This window comes from Amphiprion ocellaris, chromosome 22 (assembly GCF_022539595.1).
Source record: "Amphiprion ocellaris isolate individual 3 ecotype Okinawa chromosome 22, ASM2253959v1, whole genome shotgun sequence".
NCBI lineage: Eukaryota > Metazoa > Chordata > Actinopteri > Pomacentridae > Amphiprion > Amphiprion ocellaris.
This window is the reverse complement of record NC_072787.1, coordinates 2,158,103-2,182,119: the sequence shown is the minus strand read 5'-3', so window position 1 is coordinate 2,182,119 and position 24,017 is coordinate 2,158,103. Positions and strand designations below refer to the sequence as shown.

General features: G+C 40.4%; 1 protein-coding gene across 1 annotated transcript; it reads left to right on the top strand.

Annotated features, from left to right (window-relative positions):
- The first annotated feature begins 444 nt into the window (after positions 1 to 444).
- cnn3a (calponin 3, acidic a) lies at positions 445 to 23,565 on the top strand. Its single transcript, XM_023299988.3, has 7 exons — positions 445 to 619; positions 16,597 to 16,718; positions 18,252 to 18,318; positions 18,561 to 18,698; positions 18,787 to 18,903; positions 20,210 to 20,356; positions 22,457 to 23,565. The coding sequence occupies exons 1-7, from the start codon at positions 563 to 565 to the stop codon at positions 22,796 to 22,798; spliced, it is 990 nt and encodes a 329-aa protein (XP_023155756.1). The 5' UTR covers positions 445 to 562; the 3' UTR covers positions 22,799 to 23,565.
- Positions 23,566 to 24,017: the final 452 nt, after the last annotated feature.

Here is a 24,017-nt window from a genome sequence, read left to right as displayed (position 1 = left end):
CATTTAAAATATTATGTTGATTAAATAAATGTTCCCGCAATTACAAGAGACAACAATGAAAAAAATATACCCAAAAAAAAGGAGATTTAAATTTTATTTTAACTGTTTTACTTGAGATTCAGTTTGGTCATCAGGGGGTGGGACAAGAGAAAAATGGCATTTTAGGGGGAACTCCAGACTTATTTGGTATTTTAAAAAATATTTTCAAACATTCTTTTCTCCTAGTTTTTTAGATTTGGTCTCAGGACAAGAACATTTACACAACAACTGCATGCTTTAGTATTTTGAACGTGGATTATTCTAAATTTGATGTAAAATGTCGTCCAGTTCTGGAATGATGTTTACTTATCGTATGTGTCATCACAGGGAACGGAGGCAAATACCGGCGACTCTGATTGGCCGCTGGGGTTACGTCAATCATATGACGACACGAGGTGGAGGCAGCCAGTTTCCTCCAGAGCCTCTGGGAGAAGAAACGCTGAAGCTCCGCAGTCTGACCTGAGTTTTCCACTGCAGGCTCTTTGCTACATGGTAGCCGAGGACTCTGATTTGGACCAAGACAATGACACATTTTAATAAGGGACCAGCCTACGGATTATCTGCTGAAGTGAGAAGCAAAGTAAGTGTTGCAGTCTTGTCTCTGCTTTTGTGTGGCAACAAACTTCTTCTAAAAGTTAACAAAGGCTTTTCCTGCTGTGGTGTTTCTGTATTTCTATCATTTCTGTGCTATTTGTGCTCGACTGAGAAAAGCAACACGCCGTACAGCAGACTGTTGCACAAAGCAGAACCTGTTGGGAACAAAACCTCAGCTCCCCGAAGTTTCCCGAAATTCAGGAGTCTCTCTTCAGCAGCCTAATATTGTAACTTTGCATCACACGCAGAGGAAAGAAGTGTGAACTACTAAAACCTAAAACAAGTAAAATGTTGGGATGGAAACAGAGTTTTTTTCCGGGGGTTTTCGGAGTGTAGACTTGCAGAGATGAAGCAGCTTTCCCTCCTTTGTCTGGGAACAGATGACACGACGGCTTTTAACGCAGTGAAGAGACCTGATTCCACTGAGGTGATGTTTGCTGTGTGGTGTTTGTAAAGGGGGAAAAATGATGGAAATCCAAATAGGTTTATGGTTTAGTGTGGGGAGGAGCTGGGGCCCAGCTGGTGTCATCTACTGCTCCTCTCACTGCTGTCTGGCTAAAGGCATCCTGTTTTATAACCCCATAGCAGTAATCTGATTACAGCTGCTTTCTAGTAATACAACAGTTGAGATAAATATGCAGGGCTCGGGGGGGGGGCTGGAGGGGGGGGCTGGAGCCGGCTGGAGTCTATCCCAGCTGACTCAGGTGAAGGCAGGGGACACCCTAGACAGGTCACCAGTCTGTCACAGGGCCACATACAGAGACAAACAATCACTCTCACATTCACACCTACGGGCAATTTAGAATGATCAATTAACCTCAGCATATTTTTGGACTGTGGGAGGAAGCCGGAGTACCCGGAGAAAACCCACGCATGCACAGGGAGAACATGCAAACTCCATGCAGAAAGATCCCGGGAAAGCCGGGACGCGAACCAGGGATCTTCTAGCTGCAAGGTGAAAGTGCTAACCACTACACCACTGTGCAGCCCCAGTAGAAAGATATCTGTTGTAAAGTAGTGTAATGAGAAAAAGCAGCACACATACACTATATTGACAAAGGTATTGGGACACCCCTCCAAATAATTGAATTCATGTGTTCCAATCACTTCTATGGCCACAGGTGTATAAAATGCAGCACCGAGGCATGCAGACTGCTTCTACCAACATTTGTGAAAGAGTGGGTCAGTGAATTCAAGTATGCGATCATGATAGGTTGCCACCTGTGCAATAAGTCAATTTGTGAAATTTCCTACATACTAAATATTCTACAGTGGTAGTAGTAGTGGTATTATAACAAAGTGGAAGCAATTTGGATCAATAGCTACTCAGCCATGAAGTGGTTGGCCACGTAAAATCACAGAGCGAGGTCAGCATATGCTGAGGTACATAGTGTGCAGAAATCCCCAACTTTCTGCAATGTCAATAGCTACAAACCTCCAAACTTCATGTGGCCTTCAGATTAGCTCAAGAACAGTCCATAGAGAGCTTCATGGAATGGGTTTCCATGGCCCAGCAGCTGCATCCAAGTCTTACATCACCAAGTGCAATGCAAAACGTTGTATGCAGTGGTGTAAAGCAGCCACCACTGGACTCTAGAGCAGTGGAGACACCTTCTCTGGAGTGACCAATCACCCTTCACTGTCTGGCTATCCGATGGACGAGTCTGGGTTTGGTGGTTGCCAGGAGAACGGTACTTGTTGGACTGCATTGAGCTAAGTGTAGAGTTTAGTGGAGGGGGGATTATGGTGTGGGCTTGTTTTTCAGGAGCTGGGCTTGGCCCCTTAGTTCCAGTGAAAGGAACTCTGAATGCTTCAGCATACCAAGACATTTTGGACGATTCATGCTCCCAACCGTGTGGGAACAGTTAGAGGATGGCCCCTTCCTGTTCCAACATGACTGTGCACCAGTGCACAAAGCAGGTCAATAAAGACATGGATTGGTGAATCTGGTGTGGAGGAACTTGACTGGCCTGCACAGAGACCTGACTTCAACCTGACAGAACACCTCTGGGATGAGCCACATCTTCTTTTCCAACATCAGTGTGTGACCTCACAAATGCACTTCTGGAAGAATGGTCAAATATTCCCATAAACACACTCCTAAACCTTGTGGACAGCCTTCCCAGAAGAGTTGAGGCTGTTATAGCTACAAAGGGTGGGTCAACTAAATGTCAAACCCTACGAGTTGAGAATGGGATGTCATTAAAGTTCATGTGCCTTTAGCACATGAACTTCAGCAAGATAGTGCAGTTGTTAATTATACTGCATTGTAGTAGACAGTGTGTGAATTTGCAGAAGTTCCATCTCAGGAAAGGCAATGTGAAGTTAGTTAAATTAACTCTAACATATCAGGTTAAGCCATTTTTAGCTACTTGATTCAAAAAGAAAATGCACATGGTTCTCTTTGTCCAGAGAAATCTGTCTTATACATTTACTCTGATTTAAGATACACATTTTGTTGACATGTAGGCTGTGGCTGTGTACAGCAAGTTATATGGACAGATTATAGCAACAGAGAGGATGATGCTGACCACGAAACAGTTACTTTGGTAGCAGCAGTTTTTGCCACTACATGTGGAAACACAACTTGTGTTTGACCATTTAATTTAGCACCACAAAACTTCATATGATGAGTCCAAACCCATATCTGAATGTCATCCAAAAATATGCATGTAACTAGCTTTAATGTCTCTGTCTTTGTTTCCATCATAGGAGAAAGTTTCCAAAGACTTTGTGCAGGTTTTTTTTTTTTTTTTTTTTAAATTTAGTTTTATTTTGGATGCAGATAGACCCTCTACAAAAGCATTTTAGAAAGATGAATTCTTTCTAAAGAGTTTTTCAAGTCTGGTGGTAATTCCTGATTTTTGATACTGCAAAATACAGTAAAAAACTAAATATCAGTAGTATGAAGAAGTAAACCACAAACATCTCCTATCAGTGGGATCTTCAGTCTGATTTTTGGTTTTTGTTTTTTCTCACAAATTCAAAATCCATGATGGGAATGTTATGAGCCATCTGCCTATAGTTTTTTTTTTTTTTTGTATATCTTTAGGTCTGATCTGGTCTATCTTATTGGATTGATGTTTGGCTAAAATAAAGCCAATCAAATGTAGATCCCATCCACTTTATGTACCAGCATGTCCCAGCATATATGAGTAGACATTATTTATTCTGCTAATGTGCAAAATGACTGTATACAAATAGACAGATTTACTAAGCTCTGATACAAACACTGATACCAAATTTAGAAACTAAAGCTGCATTTCCATTTGTCACATATACTACCGTCCAGAAGTTTGGGGTCATCCAGATAATTTCATGTCTTCCATGAAAACTCAATTCAATTCAATTTTATTTATGTAGTGCCAATTACAGTCAAATTGTCTCAAGATGCTTTACAGAACCCATATGCCTGAACCCCCAGAGCAGCCCCAAGGCGACAGTGGCAGGAAAACACCCTTTTAACAGGGAAGAAAACCTTGAGCAGAACCCGGCTCTTTTATCCATGTGCTACCATAACTACACAACGGTTTACTAATCATCAATGAGCTTTTCAACACCATTAGCTTACACAATGTAGCATTAGAACACAGGAGTGATGGTTGCTGGAAATGTTCCTCTGTACTCCTATGTTTATACAGGGGGTCCTTCAACCTACGGCATTTCATTATGTCATGTCAGAACTGGTTATGTGGTACTAGTAGGTAAGCGGAACAGATGAATACGCTGTCAGCTACGGTGCTTTAAGATGGCTTTTGTTTACATTCTCTGGTTGTACGCCACCTTGGATTATTCTACAGTCACTGACTTTTTGCCCTTCATTATGGCTCCCAAGCATGTTATGTTCTGTTATCTTGTAAAATGACTCAAAATTGTTGGTATTCATGACTTTTCCGAAGAACTGATTAGTGATGCGCCTAACTGCTTTGTTTACATTGTCGCTTCAGTTCCGACTTACAGCAAAAGACTTGCATCAGGCCGCAGAAACAGAACTCCGATGTAAGTCGAGGACCTCCTGTATTTTATAAAAATCAGTCGTTTCCAGCAAGAATAATCATTTACCACATTAACAATGTCTAGACTGGATTTCTGATTCATTTAATGTTATTTTCATTGAAAAAAACTGCTTTTCTATCACAAATAAGGACTTTTCTAAGTTACCCCAAACTTTTTAATGGTAATGTAAATATTAAAACACGCAGTTCTTCTGCTGCTACTTGCAGGCCTCGGTACACCAAGCTAAAATGAATGCAGTTGAATTCAATATTCCTGCATAATATCCTGTCTTCGTAAAAGTAGCAATGCTGAGTAATTGTTGAAATTTCTGTAGAATAGTGGGCAAAATATTGCAAACACATCTGAGCATATTGCAGTAGATTTGGACAGTGGGAGCTAAAAAAATTGGGACCTCTCTTCTGTAAACCACATCGGTCAACGTTAAACATACCTGTTCGCTTCAACTTCTTAAGTATCGAGTAACATCCAGAGAATTCGGAGAAGCTATTAAGTAGACTTCTGAGGCTAAGAGTGAATTGTGACTATCATACAGCATGTTGCTGGGATGTGCAGCATGATGTTGATCATGTTGTTTTTAGTGTACGCTCATACTACTGTATGTGTTCTGAGAGTGTTGTCAGTGATGACAGGAGAATATCTTAGCTTGATAAGTATGACTGCAAAGGATGTACAAATATTCAAGAGTACAACACACTGCAATATGCTCTGACACTAAGTTGTACTTCATTTACGAACAGTGGAAAAGCCCTTCAGAAAATCCCCAGTATCCTTCAGTAGAATGCTTTTGTTCCCCAGAAGACGTGAAGTGTACTGACTTCTTGTTTCCCTGCTGTAAGCCGCTTCATTGCAACTTTCTCTGTCAGAGGACACATAAACAAAAGAAGGAAGACAGGCAGGGGTCCATCTGGGCTTCAGTGCATAAGGTGTGATCAGAAGTCCTTGCTTTTCTCCCAGTTGCATACATCACATTCCTGGAATTCTTTAGCACAAGCCCCTTGATGAGGACCCCATCCAGCAGGCCTCAACTCACTGCCTTTTACTTTTCACTCTGCTCACTGTTTTTCTAGCCTGGGCAGTAGGCACACTGTGTGCTTCGAGTCCCTGAAGAAAAAAACATGATAAATAGCAAGCAGATTTGTACAAATTACAGATTGGTTTAAATGGTTATTTAGATGCAAAACCAGTTTTTAATGTTACAGAATTGAAATGGTAAATACTGTGAATACAATCCTCACTCTCCCGGGGGTCATTTTTGAGGAGAGGGGAAATTACTCAGACACACAGGTCCCAAAGTGTTGAATGTGTAGACATAAGTCAGGAGCTGTTTAAAAGTAATTAACACATGGCTACCTCAGTACTGATTAGAAGTCCATGTGTCAGTGTGTGACTAAGTGATTAACAATATGATGATTACTATGATCGGTATTAGTTTGTTCTGTAATTTGTAACCCGAGATTGTCTGAGTTTAACTCCAGCTTATGTGAGATAAATAGTTGTTGTTCTGTGCACAAAAGGAAAGTGAAATCTGAAACCGTGGCACATTCCACTCCAGCCCGGATGGCCACTTCAGAACTATCATTCCTCACTTTTTCTAGGTCACACTTGACTTGTGATGAAGCACTGTCCCAAAAGTCAGACTGGTCTGGCAGCAGGAGAGCTTTTTCACATGAATCTCTGTATGTTTTTTTACTACAGTCGTGAACTCTGTGCTGACTCACTCATCAGGCTCTGCCAGTCTGTCTTCCTTTTAGAAGGAGGACACTGCACTAATGTCAGCTCAGTGGAACAATCATTTAAAGTCCACATAATGCTGAACTTAAACTTCCATCACTTCCTCATTTATTCTCATTATTTTTTATTTTAGGCTAACATTTGTTTTAGTAATGGAGCTTTATCTCAGTTGTCGAAAATTGAAATCTTGTTCAAACCAGTTCATACTTATGTTTCTTTCTTTGAGTTATTTTTAACATTTTAAAGGTGTAATGAGTTTTATTATGAGAAGAAAAAAGAGGACTATATAGAAAATATCAAGATGGAGAGTCTAAAAAAACATAACAAAGATATTAAGGTGGATATTGTAGTATTTGGAGATATCCTCCAGACACACTTGTGACAAAATGGGTTATATTGAACTGGGTTGCAACAGCACGTGTATTCATCCTGAACTGTTCGGTACGCTTCGTGAGCCAAACATTCAGATTAAACTTGTTTTGGGCATTCCCCCATCAGCTCCTCTATTCTGACCCAGAGCTACAGATAGTAGCACAGGCTGTGTAACAAAGCAGTCATTGGATAAATCCCCGATTTTTGATTATGAGCAAGACATTGCTTCCTCATCATTACTTTGCCAAAGAACACGGCGGACTTACGTGACGATCAGAGTATGTTTGTCTGTTTGTCTGTCCGTGCACATTACTGAAAAACGGATTTGGATGAACTTTTCAGGGAAGGTCAGAAATGACACAAGGATCAAGTGATTAGATTTAGGCAGTGATGCAGCTTATAGTCTGGATCCACTGGTTTGTTAAAGATTTCTGTAGCATTGCAAGATAGCGGCACGGCATCACTGTAACCATGACAACAAGTGAACACTATGTCAGCTGCCTGCTGATGATCACATGATTGTGATCCTACTACAAATCCACCTCTGAGGACTTATTGGAACTTATCAGAAATGATACAACGAACAATTGATTAAATTGTGGGGGTGTTTCTGAATCCCATCAATTCCCGCCGCCGGCTACATATTTAGGTCACATGATTTGGTATCTGTACATACCGTACACATGCATAACACACGCCTGTGCTCAGCACAAGGTCATTGTGTTTGTGGGTAAATCTATATTAAATGGACACATTCTGTTGCTGTGATTTCTGATCATCAATAACTGATAAAGAAATGCTGCATTTCGTCAAAAAATGCTGCATTTCTGACAATGCCATATGAGGGAATGAGCAGCCTTGAAGGAGTACTGCGCTCTAGGAGTGCTTTTCTTGTTACATTTGTCTCTGGTGTACCGAGCAGATTGTTACATGGAGTTATTGTTTTGCTTCTTCAAAGTTATTTGCAGCAGGGGTTGCACACAACCGCAATTGTTGAAATTTGGGCTGTTACGTATCTTTTTAAAATAGACAAAACAGCTCATGGAATATTTATAATTCACAACAGTGCCTTGTAAAATGAATATTTTATGTGAATTGCGTGGTAAGCCAGTTTCTGTACAGTATGGGTGAGTTTGTCTTTAAAAATCTCACTTCTGTTTTTGTGGGAAGTGGTGTGATGGGATCAGCCTTCATGTTTTAAGGGACATCCTGACCCTCTACAGCTGCCTTCAGAGCAAAGTTTTCCCCAGTGCACAGGAAATATCAATGGGCAGATTGCCAGGAAATGTCCAGGACATAATCATGCCCTTTAGTAAATTTACTTTTAAAATGTGGAAAGTGCTTGTGCTTTAACGGTTGCTTGAGAAAATTTGCCAGCTGAGCATACAAGGTTAATCATGTATGTAAGCTGTGACATTTTTGTCTAGTAAACCATTTACTAAGATTTTGTCCTTTCTACAGCAGTTGTATAAACAGCAAACATCAGGAGAATGCTGTTTCATCCAAGATAATGGTAAATATTGAAGCTCCCTCTAGGCTGCATCTCACTGCCACCCCAATCTCTTTCCAACAGATCTGTCATTGTGTGTCTTTGTAGTCTCAACATGATGAACTGAAGAAATGGGGAGAAAGGCAGACACTGTCGGTTAATTGCAAATTTGTCCTGAGAAAAAAATTAAGCAGTGGTTACGCAGAGAGAACATACAACTTAAAAGACAAGTTGAAACCTTGCATGCCTTCTCATTTGGCCAATCACTGGATGAATTGGGTGCAGATGTCAAATTGACAGTGTTGTGGTGCAGAAAAATGAATGCAGGGTCATCAATAAAGAGCTCATCTTTTGTCACAGTGGAGAGTAACGTCATCTGTCAAATTGCTACTGCAGCTAGTCAAATAAATGCAGTCCTGGTGGTGAATGTTTCCAGCATGACTGCTGCAATGATAGATGAAATTATTACTGCTATGAAAACTTCAGTGCAGTGTTTTTGCATGTGACAAGCCTTCAAACTCAGTAGATCTGTTGCTCGTACTGGACTTTGTGGATTGTGCTAATTGTCAGCTACAGCCCTGAATCTGTCTTTCTCTCCCCAAACTTTGACCTTGTACTGCCATTGATGACATGCTTTCTCTCTGGTATGTTGAGTATTTCTGAAGTTTAGATATGTGGTGAGGGAAGTAGTAGTAGGGAAGTATTTGATTCCCTGCATATTTCATGATTTGGCCACACACAAAAAATAAAGGTGGTCTTTTTTTTTTTATTAGTAGGTTTATTTTAACTGGGAGAAACAGAATATCAACCAAAAAATCCAGAAAAACACATTATATAACACTTAGAAATTAATTTCCAATTGATTAACGGAAGTAAATATTTGATTGTCGTCCTACCAGCAAGAATTCTGGATTCCACAGATTGTTGATGTGACCAGGAAGTACACATATTAGGCCATACTACTTCAGAAACTAATAATCTGAACTGGTTACATGTACATGTGTGAAAAAAACCTGTCCAAAGAACCAGACTTTGCATCTTCAACTTCACTCTCATGGCAAGACCAAAGAGCTATTCAAAGATGTCAGATGCAAGATTGTAGAGCTTTGCAAGGCTGGAAAAGCCTACAAGACTATCAGCAAGCACCCTGGTGAGAAGGTGACAACTGTCGATACAATCATTCACAGATGGAATAAAGAAAAAACAGTATTTATCAGCCTCAGTCCAGAGCTCAATGCATGATCTCACCTCATGCAGTGTGTATAATCATTAGAAAGGTCAAGGATAATCCCAGTACTACACAGGAGGAACTGGCTAATGATCTCAAGGCAGCTGGGACTATTTACCAAGAAAACCATTAGTAATGTGCTGTGTTGTAATGGTTTAAAAACCTGAAGCACCCACAAGGTCCCCCTGCTCAAGAAGGCACATATACAGGCCTGTCTTTAGTTTGCCAATGAGCATTTGAACGATACTGAGAAGGCTTGGTAGAGCGTAAATTTGTCAGATGAGACCAAAATTGAGGTCTTTGGCATCTATTTCACTTTTCATGTTCAGAGAGAGAAGAATGCTGACTATGACCCCCAGCAACACCATCCCCAAAGTCAAGCACGGAGGTGGAAACATTATGCTTTGGGGCTGTTTCTCTGTCAAGAGTACAGGACGACTGCACCGCTCTGAGGGAACAATGAATGGGACCAGGCCACTCTCCCTCCTGTTGCTCACCAGTAGGTGCCTGTAAATGGTGTCTATTTGGCTAAAGCACTTCCAACACCTCCAGTTTGACCCACTCCAGCCGTTCTGGTCCTTGATGGACCGATACTCACTTTTGAGCTTCTTCAGCTTCTCCCGACACTGCTTCGTTGTCCTGCTGTATCCATGAGCAGCTATCCGCTCAGAGACCTCCTGATATACTTTCTCGTTGTAAGTCGCACCGTTCACCTCCCTCTATATTTTCTTTGGTCCACCACCAAAGACAGAAAAGTCTCGATCTCTTCGTTGGCCCACGGTACAGGTCTCGTGTGTCGTCACTCGCTTGGAACCCCGACTGAGTAGGTACTGAAATAGTACCTGGTACCAGGTACTACATCCTAATGGAAAACCTCACAAACCGAGTAGAGTCGAGCCGAGTAGGTGCTCATGGAAAAGCGCCAAGAGTCTTCTAGCCGGTCTCCAGAACTTAGGCCTATAGAAAATCTATGGAGGGAGCTGAAGGTTTAAATTTCTAAGCAGTGGCTTTACAAGCTTAAGGATCTGGAGAGAATCTGCGCATAGGAGTGGTCTAAAGTATCTCCTGTGATGTTTGCAAACCTGATTACCAACTACCTGAAACGTCTGACGTCTGTGGTTGTGATGAAGGGTCAATCCACCAAGTACTAAGTCTGTTTTACTGGGGGATCAAATACTTATTTACCTTGATCAACTAGATAATAATTTATAATTGATAATGTTTTTTTCTGAATTTTTTGGTTGATATTCTGTTTCTTACAGTTAATAAAACTACCATTAAAATTACAGGCTGATCAAATTCTTTACCTCGCTGTACGGTTATAAATGAATGAATAGCAGCTCATCTGTTTGCTCAGTCTTGCTTCAGCACTTGGTGTCATGCGTGATCAGGGCACCACCATGCTGATTGAACACTGTGATTGGGTTATTTGGTTGTTCTACTCGGTGTTTCACTCAGCATAAGCTGTCACCCTGGTTGAACCATGTGTGACTGAATTCTTGATTGGAACCAATTGAGACTACAAAACCTTCAGTTGTGAGTTGAGATGAAATCTGTTGGGCAATAGCACTGGCTTCACTGGACCTACTTTCCAAATGCATGTAGTTTTGTACTGATGACAGTAGAACACAGTGTACATACACAGGTAGCAGCCTTCCACCTGCATCTCTCTGTGGTACCAGAGAAGATGATCTCCATGTCTGGATGCTGCACCTCCATCACTGCTGCAGTGAGGTTTGAGACATCCCACAGGTCATTGCCATTGCAGTAGATGGAGAATGCTCCTCTACCACAGACAACCACAGCTCAATGTTCATGTTCTCTGTGGCTCTCAGCCCACATCAGTGATCCAGACTAAGGATGGAAGGAACACTGTGAGAAATGCATCTGCAAGGCTTTTTTAAAATTCCAGTTGTGGGTAATGTTATCAACAAACCAGTAAAATTTGGGTAAAGAGTAAAATGAAAGTTTATGAATGCACTGACTGCAGTAGAATGGAAATTCTAATATTTTGGTTTGTCATGTTTTTTAAAACTCTGTGTGTGCTGTGTCCTCTGTATTGTAAATTCATATTCTGTGGCAGTGCTGATGTCTGTACATATGCCTGAAGTGGCAACTTAATTCACGGTGGCTTTTCCTTACATTTGTTCTAGTCAGAATAATCAAAGATCACGGTGTGACACAGCATCCTCTCATAACAACATATCACTGAAGCTCGCCGGTTACACCTATTATTGCAGCACCATGAACTTAAATCCTCTGTCACAGGGTGTTCCAGCTTCCTTCCACAGTCCAAAGACACACTGAGGTTAATTGGTAATTCTAATTCTAATTCGTGGTCGTAGGTGTGAATGTGAGTGTGATTGTCTCTGTGTAGCCCTGTGAGGGCTGTTACCTGTCCAGGTGAATGCTACCTTCACCCTGAGTCAGCTGGGATAGACTCCAGCCAATAGGTCCCTGACCATACAGAGGATTGAGGGGTGTATAGGTAATGGATGGTTGAATAGTTGCCTATTTAATGTCTCTAGCTCCAGCTGTGCCTTGAGAAACTTCTTTTTTGGTATTAGATGATGACACACCTCATCTAAGGTTTAGTTGTTTCCCACAAAACGGATACAGAGATGTCTGACGGAAAGTTTTCAGAAAAAAGAAATCTGTTGCCCTTCAGCATGATTTATAAAAAATAAGACACTGGTGTTTAGAGATATTATAATCCAGATATCCAGGTGGGTGACAAAGGAAAAATCTCTCACTGAGGTGTAGGGCCGTTTGCCAGAACAGCTTCAGTGTGCCTTGGCATTAATTCTCCAGGAAGGGATCAAAAACTACTATGAAGGCCATAGCATATGATTTACATCATTTTCATCCTCATCAAATCATTAGTGTCCACTGATTACTGATATTTGGTCTTTTCATTTTCCAGTAATTAAAAAGAGTCACGTAGCGTATATGCATGCCAGGTGTCAGGAAGCAGATCACAGATTGTTCCTCCATTGGTTCTTCTCTGACTGTACTGGAAACTATAGCAGAGTTTTTGTCAAGCTGTGGATGAGTAGTGTGTCTGTGGGACGTCTATGCAAAAGACTTTCCACTGTCTAGAGAGTTAATGAGAGGAGGATTACTGTACGCTAAGATTTACTGGACATTGATAAATGCACCAGAGAAGCTCTCAACTTGTTCTTTTGACCTCCATGTGAGCATCTTTTTCTGTTTTGTTGATGATTTAGACCTGCATGTCTTCACATCAGACTGGAGAACTGTTACACACTGAATGGTAGTTTAGCTTCCAGCTATTTAGGATGATTTCTTAGTAGTTTATGACAAACCAGCAGCATCAGCCAGCAGTAGGATCCAAAAAGATAGAGAGAGAGAAAGCTGCTGCATTTAGAGCAACAGTAGTCACTTCATTTAACTAGAAATGATCCCAACATGGAGAAAGAGCCGATCAGGATCTAACAGCAGCTGTAAAAATGTTTTCATGTCAGACAAGCGAGCCGATAAAGAGTCACGGTTTATCAGCTGCAGTTTAACATTTTGTTACACTGCAGCCATTGCAGAGTCCTGAGCCTTCAGTTTCACTGTTTACCAAATCTGTGATAAACTGGGCTGTTGGTTTTTGGGACATTTTGATCAGCAGCTGTTTGTTAGTTTGAAATTATTATTGCATTATTGTGTTTTATACATCATTTGGTATATTGTCTAGTTATGCATGAATTATTATGACTAAATGTCTATGTGCTCTCTAGTATAGTGGGGGTATGTCTGAATGCAACTGTGAGTAACATCAACAGAAAAGTGACCACTGTCTGAATGACTAGAATGCCGTTACTTTAACAGATTGTCTGTACCCTGTCTGGAAGAGGCTTGTGTGATCAGTCAGCAGCATATAGTGGTGCAGGGAATAGTACTGTCACCTCACATCAACAAGTGAGCATGCATGGTGGAGTGTGTCTTTGTGTTGACCCTGCCATGCTCGTGTGACCTGTTCAACGTGCATTCCACCTTTCACCCTATGTTCACAGTGACGGGCGCCAGCTTCCTGTGACCCTTTAGAGTAGAAAGCATTCATAGCCAATGGATGGCTGTTTGAATAAAGCTGTTGATTATGGAGTTCATGACCTCTGCCATTCCACCACTGAAGTTATGTGTAACTTAAGATATTATCAAGAATGTGTCCTTAAATCACGTCTAAAGTCAGGTGCTTGTAGCTGTTCTGAATCTACATTAAAGGCAGGGAGATAAGCCTCAAGACTGAAAGACTGTTAACTGCATCCCATGGCCTCTGTGACTGAAGAAACTGTCTTTTATTGTAGCTCCAGATCCAGAAACACCTGCATTTATTTAATGTTCTACAAAATGGAGCTAAATACAACTATATAATTTACAAAAATGTGACAAGTAGACAAATCATCATATATCTGATCCCTATCACAGATTCAGTAATGACTGAGAATGCAGATAGAGCGACTGCTGCTGGGATTTGAATTAATGCTACCACAAGAGCTTTGTTAGCAAGATTTGCTGACAGTGCTAGTGATATAAATTTGGGGGCAACAGACTAAGTCTTTGTGTACACTCAGTGGCATGGTTTTGCTCCACACCTTTGAAAATGAAGAAAAGGTTGTCATGTCTCCTGTCTTGGTACAGGTCACATGCAGCTTTTGAAGATGTTTGTTGACCGTTTCTTGCTACAATTCCTCCATCCTGTATGCATGTCTGATTACTTCAGTTTTGCTTTTTTTTTTTTTTTTACCACCCTGTGTGAGTGTCGGTGCTTTTTTTTGTCCTGTGCTGTAGTCTGATGTGGTGATTATGAAGATGAGGCCTGACTCCAGAATGTGTTGTATCATGATTATTGACAATGTTGTTGTAAATTGATGTCTTGGTGTAGCGTCAGCTACAATTAAATAGTTTCAATAAGAAACTAAGGCACTGTGATGTGAAAGTTTCAGTTACAAGCTAGGCAGTATCCAAACAAGGTTGAATGGGGCAGTTACAGCTGTAAATGGATCATTTCAGAACAAATTGCATTTGGTTGTCATCATCAACTACCCCTGTGAACAAGCAGTTGCCTCCCTAAACTTAACAACTGGTTGGTCTCTTGGCAACATCGACTGCAGTTAAACATTTGCAATAGTTTGTGATCAGTCTTTTAGATCACCGTGGAGGAATTTTTGTCCACTCTGCAGTATAGTTTAATCCAGCCACATTAGGTAGTTTTTGAGTATGAACTGTCCTTTAAAGATCTTGCCACAGCATCTTTATTGGGTTCATTTGTTCTCATTGAGCCACTCAGAGGTGGACTTTGGGTCATTGTCATTCTGCATAAACCATTTGTGCTTGAGCTTTAGTTCATGAACTGATGGTGAATGTTCTCCAGGAGGATTTTCTGATAGAGAGCAGAATTCATGTCTCCATCAGTTATGGCAAGTCGTCCAGGTCCTCAAACCATCACACCACCACCATGTTTCACTGCTGGTATCATGTTCTTCTTGGGTAATGCAGTATTAGCTTCACACCAGATGTAACGGACCCATGTCTTTCAAAAAGTTCCACCTTTCACTCATCAGTCCACAGGATGTTATCCCAAAAATCTTGGAGCTCATCTAGATATTTTTTTGCAAATGCCAGATGAACCTTTATGTTCTTTTTGGTCAGGAGTGGTTTGCATGTTGCAACTCTTCCACAAAGACCGTTTTGTGTATGTTTTAGTTATGTTTTATTTATTGTTTTAATGTTTTAATTTATTGTTTATTGTACAGCAGTTTGTTTCAGCAGCTGCTGTTTAAAGCGCTTTATAAATAAAGTTGAGTTGAGTTTTCTCCCAGTGTCTTCTTTATTGTGGAATCATGTAGATGAACCTTAGCTGAGGTCAGTGAGGTCTGCAGATCTTTTGATGTTCCTCTGGGTACTTTTGTGGCCTCTTGGATTAGATGTCGACATGCTCTGAGAGTAATGCTAGTAGGCTGGCCACTTCTGGGAAGGTTCACCACTGTTCCATGTTTCTCCATTTGTGGATAATGTCTCTCACTGAGGTTCTCTGGAGTCCCAGAGCTTCAGCAATGGCTTTAGAAACCCTTTAGACTGATAGATGTCAGTGACTTTGTTTCACATCTGTTCTTGAATCTCTTTAGAATGTGGCATCATGAGCTGTTTTTTCAGACCCTTTAGCTACTTCACAATGAAGACAGTTTCTATTTAGTGATGTTAATATTCAAGTCTGGATAATCTTTGATTTATATTAAAATTAGTTTGATATCTGAAACATTTATGTGTGACAAATATGCAAAAATAGAGGATATCTGTAGGTGGGCAAATACTTTCTTACAGCACTGTATGTTAGTGTTCTGCAGAATGATGCAGGCCTTAGTTTTGCTATTCCACCAATAAAATTTGAGATATACAGTCAAAATTATGTTTTTTCTTGATCTTCCATGGTTCATTTTCTAGTTTGATATGAGATTTGATTAACCCACAACAATTATACTCACCATTGTAGATAATTACTTGGATTAAGGTGAGGTTATTAGTCTTTCGATTGTTTCAAAACAAGCAAAATGAGCTTGTAGGGCTGCACTGTAGGGCAATGGTACTGATCAGAAGTTCAGAGGTTCACTGCTGCCAAGCTGCCATTTCACAGTGTCGTGTTCATGTTTTAAATATCCGGCTGCTTTTGGAAGTAGGATCAGAAGATCCACTGGGCTCATGATAATCAAGCCCTGACCCATAACTTGAGTCAGGCTAGGTCAGAATACATCTTTTGGTACAGCACACAATTTTACTTTTTATAGCAGGAAAAACATAGGTAGAATTAATAACATGAAGCAGCAGCTGTATTTTTTTTATCTGCTGAGATGTGGTTGAAAGTTCTGGAAACTGCAGTAAGTCAGGACCTTGAGTTGACATTGATTTTAGAGGATTTTTTTTGTTGTTGTTTTGGCGCTGTGAAACCAGATAGCTCAGTAAGCCATGATGGTGAAATACCAGAAGAATACAGCCATCGTTAATTCACCTGTACTTTTCTAGATACTACTTGTCAAAATGTTCATCTGTCTCTTAAAGCGGTGTAGTGCAGCTGTTTTCCCAAAATAGAATGTAGATATAATGACTTTGTTTTGTGTTTTAGATTGCTCAGAAATATGACCCACAAAAAGAGGAGGAGCTTCGCTTCTGGATTGAGGAGGTAACAGGGATGCCTATTGGAGAGAACTTTCAGAAAGGCCTGAAGGATGGGGTCATCCTCTGCGAGTAAGTTCTCTTCATGTTTGTGTTTATGTGTACTTGTATTACCGATGTTATAAAGACACAGAGTGAAGGTAAATCTGTACAAATGGAATCCAAGGTAATGTATTGTCCTCAGAAGGCATCTAAAATGTGTATGAACTCTGTAATAGGGACAGACCAATATGTTTTCTTTTGAGAGCCAATGGCCAATAACCAGTAAGTGAATAACATCGATCATCTTGTTATAATGCAGTGTTCTGCTGGGAAACCTTGAGTCCTGGCATTCATGTGATGCCAGTTACCACCCTCAGCAGGACAAAGCACTCTGACACACCCATCGGAGAGACAGCAAAAACATTAGGCTTGGACAAATCAACTGTTTGGTTCATTCTTAAAAAGAAAGACTGCACTGATGAGTTCGGAAGACGACAGAAAACAAGTGTGGTAGATGACAGAAGAATCCTTTCTCTGGTCAAGAAAAAAACCCTTCACAACAGATGACCTGATCAAGACCACTCTCCAGGAGGTAGAAGTCAACATTTAAGAGAAGACTTCACCAGAATGAATACACAAAGTTCACCACAAGATGTAAACCATTAGTGAGCCTCAAAAACAAGAAGGTCAGATTAGAGTTTGCCTAAAAACATCTAAAAGAGCCTGTCCAGTTCTGGAGCAACATCCTATGGACAGATGAGACAAAGATCAACCTGTAGCAGAATGATGAGAAGACAAGAGTCTGGAGAAGAGAAGGAACTTCTCAAGATCCAAAGATACCATCTCATCAGTGAAGCATGGTGGTGGTAGTATAATGTCGTGGACATGTATGGCTGCTAATGGAACTGGTTCTCTGATATTTATTGATGATGTGTGATCTGCTGATAAAAGCAGCAGAATGAATTCTGAAGTGTTTCGGGTAATATTATCTGCTCATATTCAGCCAAATCTTTCAGAACTCATTGGACGATGCTTCATGGTGCAGATGGACAATGACCTGAAGCATACTATGAAAGCAACCAAAGACTTTTAAGGCAAAGAAGTGGAATATTCTGCAATGGTCACATCAGTCACCTGACCTGAATCCAGTTGAGCTGCATTTCATTCGCTGAAGACTACACTGAAGGGGAAATTCTCTTCACTTCCTGCAGCAGTAGCAGCCTAGCAGAGCATCACCAGGGACTAAACCCAGCGTCTGTTGATGTCTATGGGTTCCAGACTTCAGGCTGTCATTGACTGCAACCAAACATTAAAGTCACAATTTGATTTATGATTATGTTAGTTTGTCCAATTATGTTTGGTCCCTTAAATGGTGGAGGATGCATATAAAATGTGTTGTAATTCCTCCATCGTTCACCTGATTTGGATGTAAAAACCCTCAAATTAAAGCTGAAAGTCTGAACTTAAAGCACATCCGGATTGTTTCATTTTAAATTTATTCTGGTGGTGTATAGAACCCAAATGCTGAAAACTGTGTCCATGTCCAAATATTTATGGACCTGACTGTATATTGAAAAATCACATTGTGTTCTGATACATGACGTGCTTTCCTGTTTCTCTTAGACTAATTAATAAGCTGCAGCCTGGTTCAGTAAAGAAAATCAACCTTTCACAGCTCAACTGGCACAAGGTAAGACCATTTCTCAGCTGTACACAATGCAGGCCTCATAACAAAACCTCAGTGAAGGAAAGTAGCTGAGCAGTCATCAGAAATGGTAAATTTAGCTCCCCTAAAACTAGTCACAGTACGTCAGGCTCTGAGGCAAAGTGCACTTTTTCATGAAGTGTTCACTTTTCAACAACTGTTTTATTTGTGCTGTTATCGTTCCAGCCCTGATCACTCCTTTTTCTTCTTTCTGTTGCTCTCTGCAGCTGGAAAACCTTGGGAACTTCATCAAAGCTATCCTGACCTATGGCCTAAAGCCCAGTGACATCTTTGAGGCCAATGACCTGTTTGAAAATGGGAACATGACACAAGTCCAGACCACACTGCTTGCACTGGCTAGCATGGTGAGTCAGTACACAGTGCAGAGGAGCACTTTTTCTGTTCTTACAAAACACAAACCCTGTATTACATCAGTCCTTGTCTTTCTGCCAGGCAAAGACCAAAGGTATGGACACAAAGATTGATATCGGGGTAAAATATGCCGACAAACAAGCTCGACATTTTGATGATGAGAAGATCAAGGCTGGGCAGTGTGTCATTGGACTGCAGGTAACTGTGGCCTGGGGCAGTTTGTGATCCTGGAAAAAGATTTGTGGATTAGTCCAAGTCCCTTTGTTTCTTTCCTATTTACGGAGTCAAGCTGTGTATGATCACCAGAAATGGTTTCAGTACAAACATAGAATAAACAGCTGCCAGACAGTGAGGAGATACTCTCTGAATTTCACAAAAGTGTAGTGGATTAAAATCAGTTTTTGAGGCCAACAAATGAACAGATTTTGCTACAGTAGACATCACTGGGAGCCGATTATTAGTTTGTTTGAAAATCATTTCACATTTTTGTACTCTTTAAAGCAGGGATGTTAAACATGCGGCCCGCGGGCCAAAACTGGTTCTCCAGAGGGTCCAGTCCGGCCCTCAAAGTGTAAAAATTCCAGAGAAGACATTAACTGCAGATTGTAAATTGGTAAAACTATGAATTTAAAATAATTTCTAGACCATGACAAGTTGTTTTGATCATAAAGTAAAATACTAGATTGTTCATTGTTCTTTTTTCATTTTGTGTCTCATTTTTGTAATATTTTGTCTTGTTTTTGTTGTATTTTGTCTTTTTTTTGTCTGACATTTGTTGTTTGTCTAATGTTTTTATTGTTTTGTGTTTCCTTTTTGTCTCTCTTGTGTTTTTTGTCATTTTGTGTTTTGCTTTATTGGTTGTTTTGTGTATCATTTTTGTTGTTTTGTTTCATGGTTTTATCATTTTTGTCACGTTTGTGTCCATTTTTTGTTGCTTTGTAACTTTTTTGTCAAATTATTTTCTCATTTTTGTTTTGTTTCATGTCATTTGTCTCATTTTTTTTCATACTGTTTCTCATTTTAGTTGTTTGTATCTCTTTTTTGTCATTTTGTGTCTCATTTTTGTAATATTTTGTCTTGTTTTTGTTGTTTTTTTGTCTTTTTTAAAGAAAAATACTACATCATTCAATTCCAGATAGTTGTGACTAAATGTTTTGTGTCTTTGTAGATGAACTGTGATCTGTAAGTTCGAATGTGTAAATGATGAACTGAGGCATAATGTTGTTGAAATTGAATTTATTTTTCGCACAAACAAATTTCAAGTTTATCATAATGTTTTGCAAAAGGATAGTTCCTTAAATGTGAACATTTTCAGAACATGGTTTTTTGCACTAAAACAAAGGAAAAATGTGGAATTATTTATAGGTTATTATGCTGTGATTTTACTGGTCCGATCCACTTGAGATCAAATTGGGCTGAATGTGGAACCTGAACTAAGATGAGTTTGACTCCTCTGCTTTAAAGCTTCACAAACAACTTCCTCTCACTGGCCTTTTGTCCTTAGATGGGAACTAACAAGTGTGCAAGTCAGACTGGAATGACTGCTTATGGAACCAGAAGACATCTGTATGATCCAAAGACTCAGACTGACAAACCCTATGACCAGACCACCATCAGTTTGCAGATGGGAACCAACAAAGGAGCCAGCCAGGTTAAAACCCTCTCCTTTTTTCATTTTGCTCTCACTCAATATTTTTTAATTTCAGTAAATCCCTATAGGGTACCAAAACCAACAATTTTATACTGTAATATGACTAACAGAATCCACAAACCTTGTAGACTGTTACGTGCTCACACTGCTTAGTTGCCATGTTATAAAAGCCCATTTCATTCTTCATGGATTTACTAGAGTGGCGGTACTGCCAGTGCTAGCATACAGTCACAGCTGTTTACACCTGGTGAAACAACTGTATTGGCATAATTTTTTAAAGGTCATTTCACCCAAATTGTAGACACAAACAAGATCACACTTCAGTTCTGCTGGCACCTGTCTATGCCTATAGCTTAATTTCATTTGCTTTATTCTTATTTTGAGAACTCAGTGTCTGAGATTTGTTCCTCCACCCTCAAACAGTCGGGGAAATGTAAGCCTACATAGAGGAATTCAACAGCCATAGACATGGGATGGACAGTTTTTAGAGGACATAATTTCCTCACTAGAAAGTAGTTCACTGAGCACTGTTTTCGTGGATCATTTAGAGCCGCTAGGTGCTGTGAGTGGGGGCACGTTGTTCCACTGTTTTTTTTGTGTGAAGTCCAGTTTGACTAACAGATCCAAGAATTTGAAAGCATTTCACACCCAAAACACTGTACAGAGGATTGTAATGCTGCCACACAGGATTTACAGTCTTAGACAGTTATCACAGAAACAAGAAAAGCAGCCAGAGAGTGCAGTCCTCCTCCAAAGCTGCCCCCATGTGGCATTGTCAGAAATGCAGCATTTTTCTTTAGAAATGCAGCATATTTTTGTAGAAATGCAGCATTTGTTTATTAGTTATTGATCATCAGAAATCACGGCACCATAGAATGTGACCATTTAATATAGATGTACCCACAAACAAAATGACCTTGTGCTGAGCACAGGTGTGTGTTATGCATGTGTACATTATGTACGGATACAGAATTGCATGACCTAAATATGTAGCGGGAGGCAGGAATTGATGGGACTCAGAAACACCCCCACAATTTAATCAGTTGTTCCTTGGATCATTTCCAATGAATAAGTTGCGATAAGTCCTAAGTGGTGGATTTGTAGTAGGATCACAATCATGTGATCATCACCAGGCAGCTGATGTAGTGTTCACTTGTTGTCATGGTTACAGTGACGCCGTGCCCCTATCTGGCAATGATACAGAAATCTTTTATAAATCCATGGATATAAGCCGCATCACTGCCAAAATCTAATCACTTGGTCCTTGTGTCATTTCTGATCTTCCCTGAAAATTTCATCCAAATCCGTTGGTCTGTTTTTGAGTAATGTTGCTGACAGACAGACAGACAGATAAGCCAATGCTGATCGTCACATAACTCCACCGCATTCTTTGGCAGATTAATTATTTTAACTCTAGCTGCAGTGGTCAGAAGGTCAACTGTAGAAATAATCATTTCAGTTGCATTCTCATCTGCCTGAAAGGCTCTTTTACATGCATGTGATTTGTGACTGCAGTGACTAAAAGTTGAGTCAGATTTTTTTTGAGGGCCATGATTTTTCTTCCCCAGAGTCCTCTAGTTTGGCTGACATGAAAAGGAAGGCTCATCTCACACAGAAACTTTCAGTGTGAAAGCAGCCTTACCTGGATGAAGAGTGTCAACTGTTCAGTTTTTAGGGTCATTTTTTAACTTTGTAAGCAGGACAAACTAAACTCCATTCACCTCTGTCTTACTAGGCTGTGGGCAGAAATCTCAGAAATACATCTCAAAACCTGGGCAGCTAAAACCTAAGCTAGTTACATGAAGAAATTATGAACAGATGAAGTGAGAAATACAATGTTGCAGAGATTATTAGAGTTTATTAAGAGTTTACCAGACTTTCATTGAATCCTTCTTCTCTCAGTAGAAACATAACATGAACCAACTAAAACCATTTAAATTCATTATCAATTTGAATGACAGATAATTCATTATTGATGAGTAATGATGAGCAGACTTTCTATAAATATGTTTTTCTACAAGAATTTGTCCAATTAGAAGAGAGGCTTCAACACATGACACGTATGCTGCCTTTCTCATGTTGCGTTGTGGTTTTTTGCAGGCGGGCATGCCAGCCCCTGGTACCCGCAGAGACATCTTTGACCAGAAAGTGGCGCTGCAGCCACTGGACAACTCTACCATCTCTCTCCAGATGGGCACCAACAAGGTGGCCTCCCAGAGGGGGATGAGCGTGTACGGCCTGGGCAGACAGGTTTATGACCCCAAGTACTGCGCCCCCCCAACTGAGCCGGTCATCCACACCAACGGCAGCCAGGGCACCGGCACCAATGGTTCCGAGATCAGCGACAGTGACTATCAGGCTGAATTCCAGGAGGACGAGTACCACGGAGGTTATCACGATGACTACAGCTCCCATTACAATGACCAGAACATTGACTATTAGTGGAGGCCTGCAGCTCCAGAGCAGTATTAGCACGTGTGTTTTATGAACTACACAACGGAGGCGGTCTTCTGCTATCCTCACTAGTCTTTTTATTTTCCTGAAGCATAAAATGAAACATTGCCTTTGAGTACTTTCCTTCTTCATCTAGACTCTTTGATCTGAACAGTAAAGGTTGTAAGAAGCTGTAGTAGCATAGTATAATGAGATGCATTGACCATTTTTTTTAAGCTTAAACACAGTCTTTTTTAATAACCCCTTCTTAAAAGATGCCTCAAGATGGAACACTGAAGTAGTGATAATGTCGCTGACCAGTTGTGTAGTATCGGGTGAAGCTGCTGCATTCCAGTGTTTGTGTTCCAGGACTTGCTAATCCACGTGAAAGGAATTGTCATGAGTAGTCCTCAACAACAGCAGTTTATGTGCCTCTCCTTTGTATTCTCTGTGTATTTGTTCTCACAGCCAGCTTGGGACACTGGTGTTCTTAAATTTGGTTTTACTAAGCGTAATTATTAGATAGTTTTGTTGCTGTTTTCAAATGATAGGCATGCAGATCCTGATGACTGTCTGATAGTACAGATGACTCAACCTGAGCTCACTCTGTGTTACAGTTAGACATCCTTGTGCATCGCATGAGTTACTTTTTAAATTTTGTTCCCCTTGTATTCCTGAGCTGTATTTATTGCAGTGATTTTCAATGTAAAACAGTCCAATGTTCTATGGTCCATAAAGAAAACGTTACGCTATAAATAAAGCCTGTAATTCTGAAAGCCTGTCAGCACGCTGTTGTTACCAACATATTGCATATTAGAAGAGGGTGGTAACATTTAAGAGCGTTTTAAGCCTTCTGAAGAGAGTGGAAAGACTGAAGCCCTGGGATGGGACTGTGCAGCTTTGAGGTTAAGCATTCCGGTGGTTAATTCATAGTGAAGAGCAGCAGCATGGAGGCCGCTAAGCAACTGTCAATAGTACACACACTGTTATTTTTAGAAAGCAGAAAATAATCACTTTTAAATATGGAGGAATATTAGTACTGTATACTGGCTAACTCGGTTTTAAAGAGGCATTTTGTTGAAGGCTGAAGGGATCTACCAAGTGACGGTCAGTAATTTCGTACGGTCAACAAAAACCACGCAGAGATACATCAACACTTATTACGGTTGTAACAAGCTTTGCCTTTGTGTCAAAATTCTGATTTAGTTGCCTCCGTAAGGAGAATATC

Bases quoted from the DNA above. Each gene is read 5' to 3' on its own strand.
- cnn3a (XM_023299988.3), top strand. From the start codon at position 563: ATGACACATTTTAATAAGGGACCAGCCTACGGATTATCTGCTGAAGTG. The intron at 18,319-18,560 runs GTAAGACCATTT...TGCTCTCTGCAG, and splicing joins CACAGCTCAACTGGCACAAG to CTGGAAAACCTTGGGAACTT. The intron at 18,904-20,209 runs GTAACTGTGGCC...TTTTGTCCTTAG, and splicing joins AGTGTGTCATTGGACTGCAG to ATGGGAACTAACAAGTGTGC.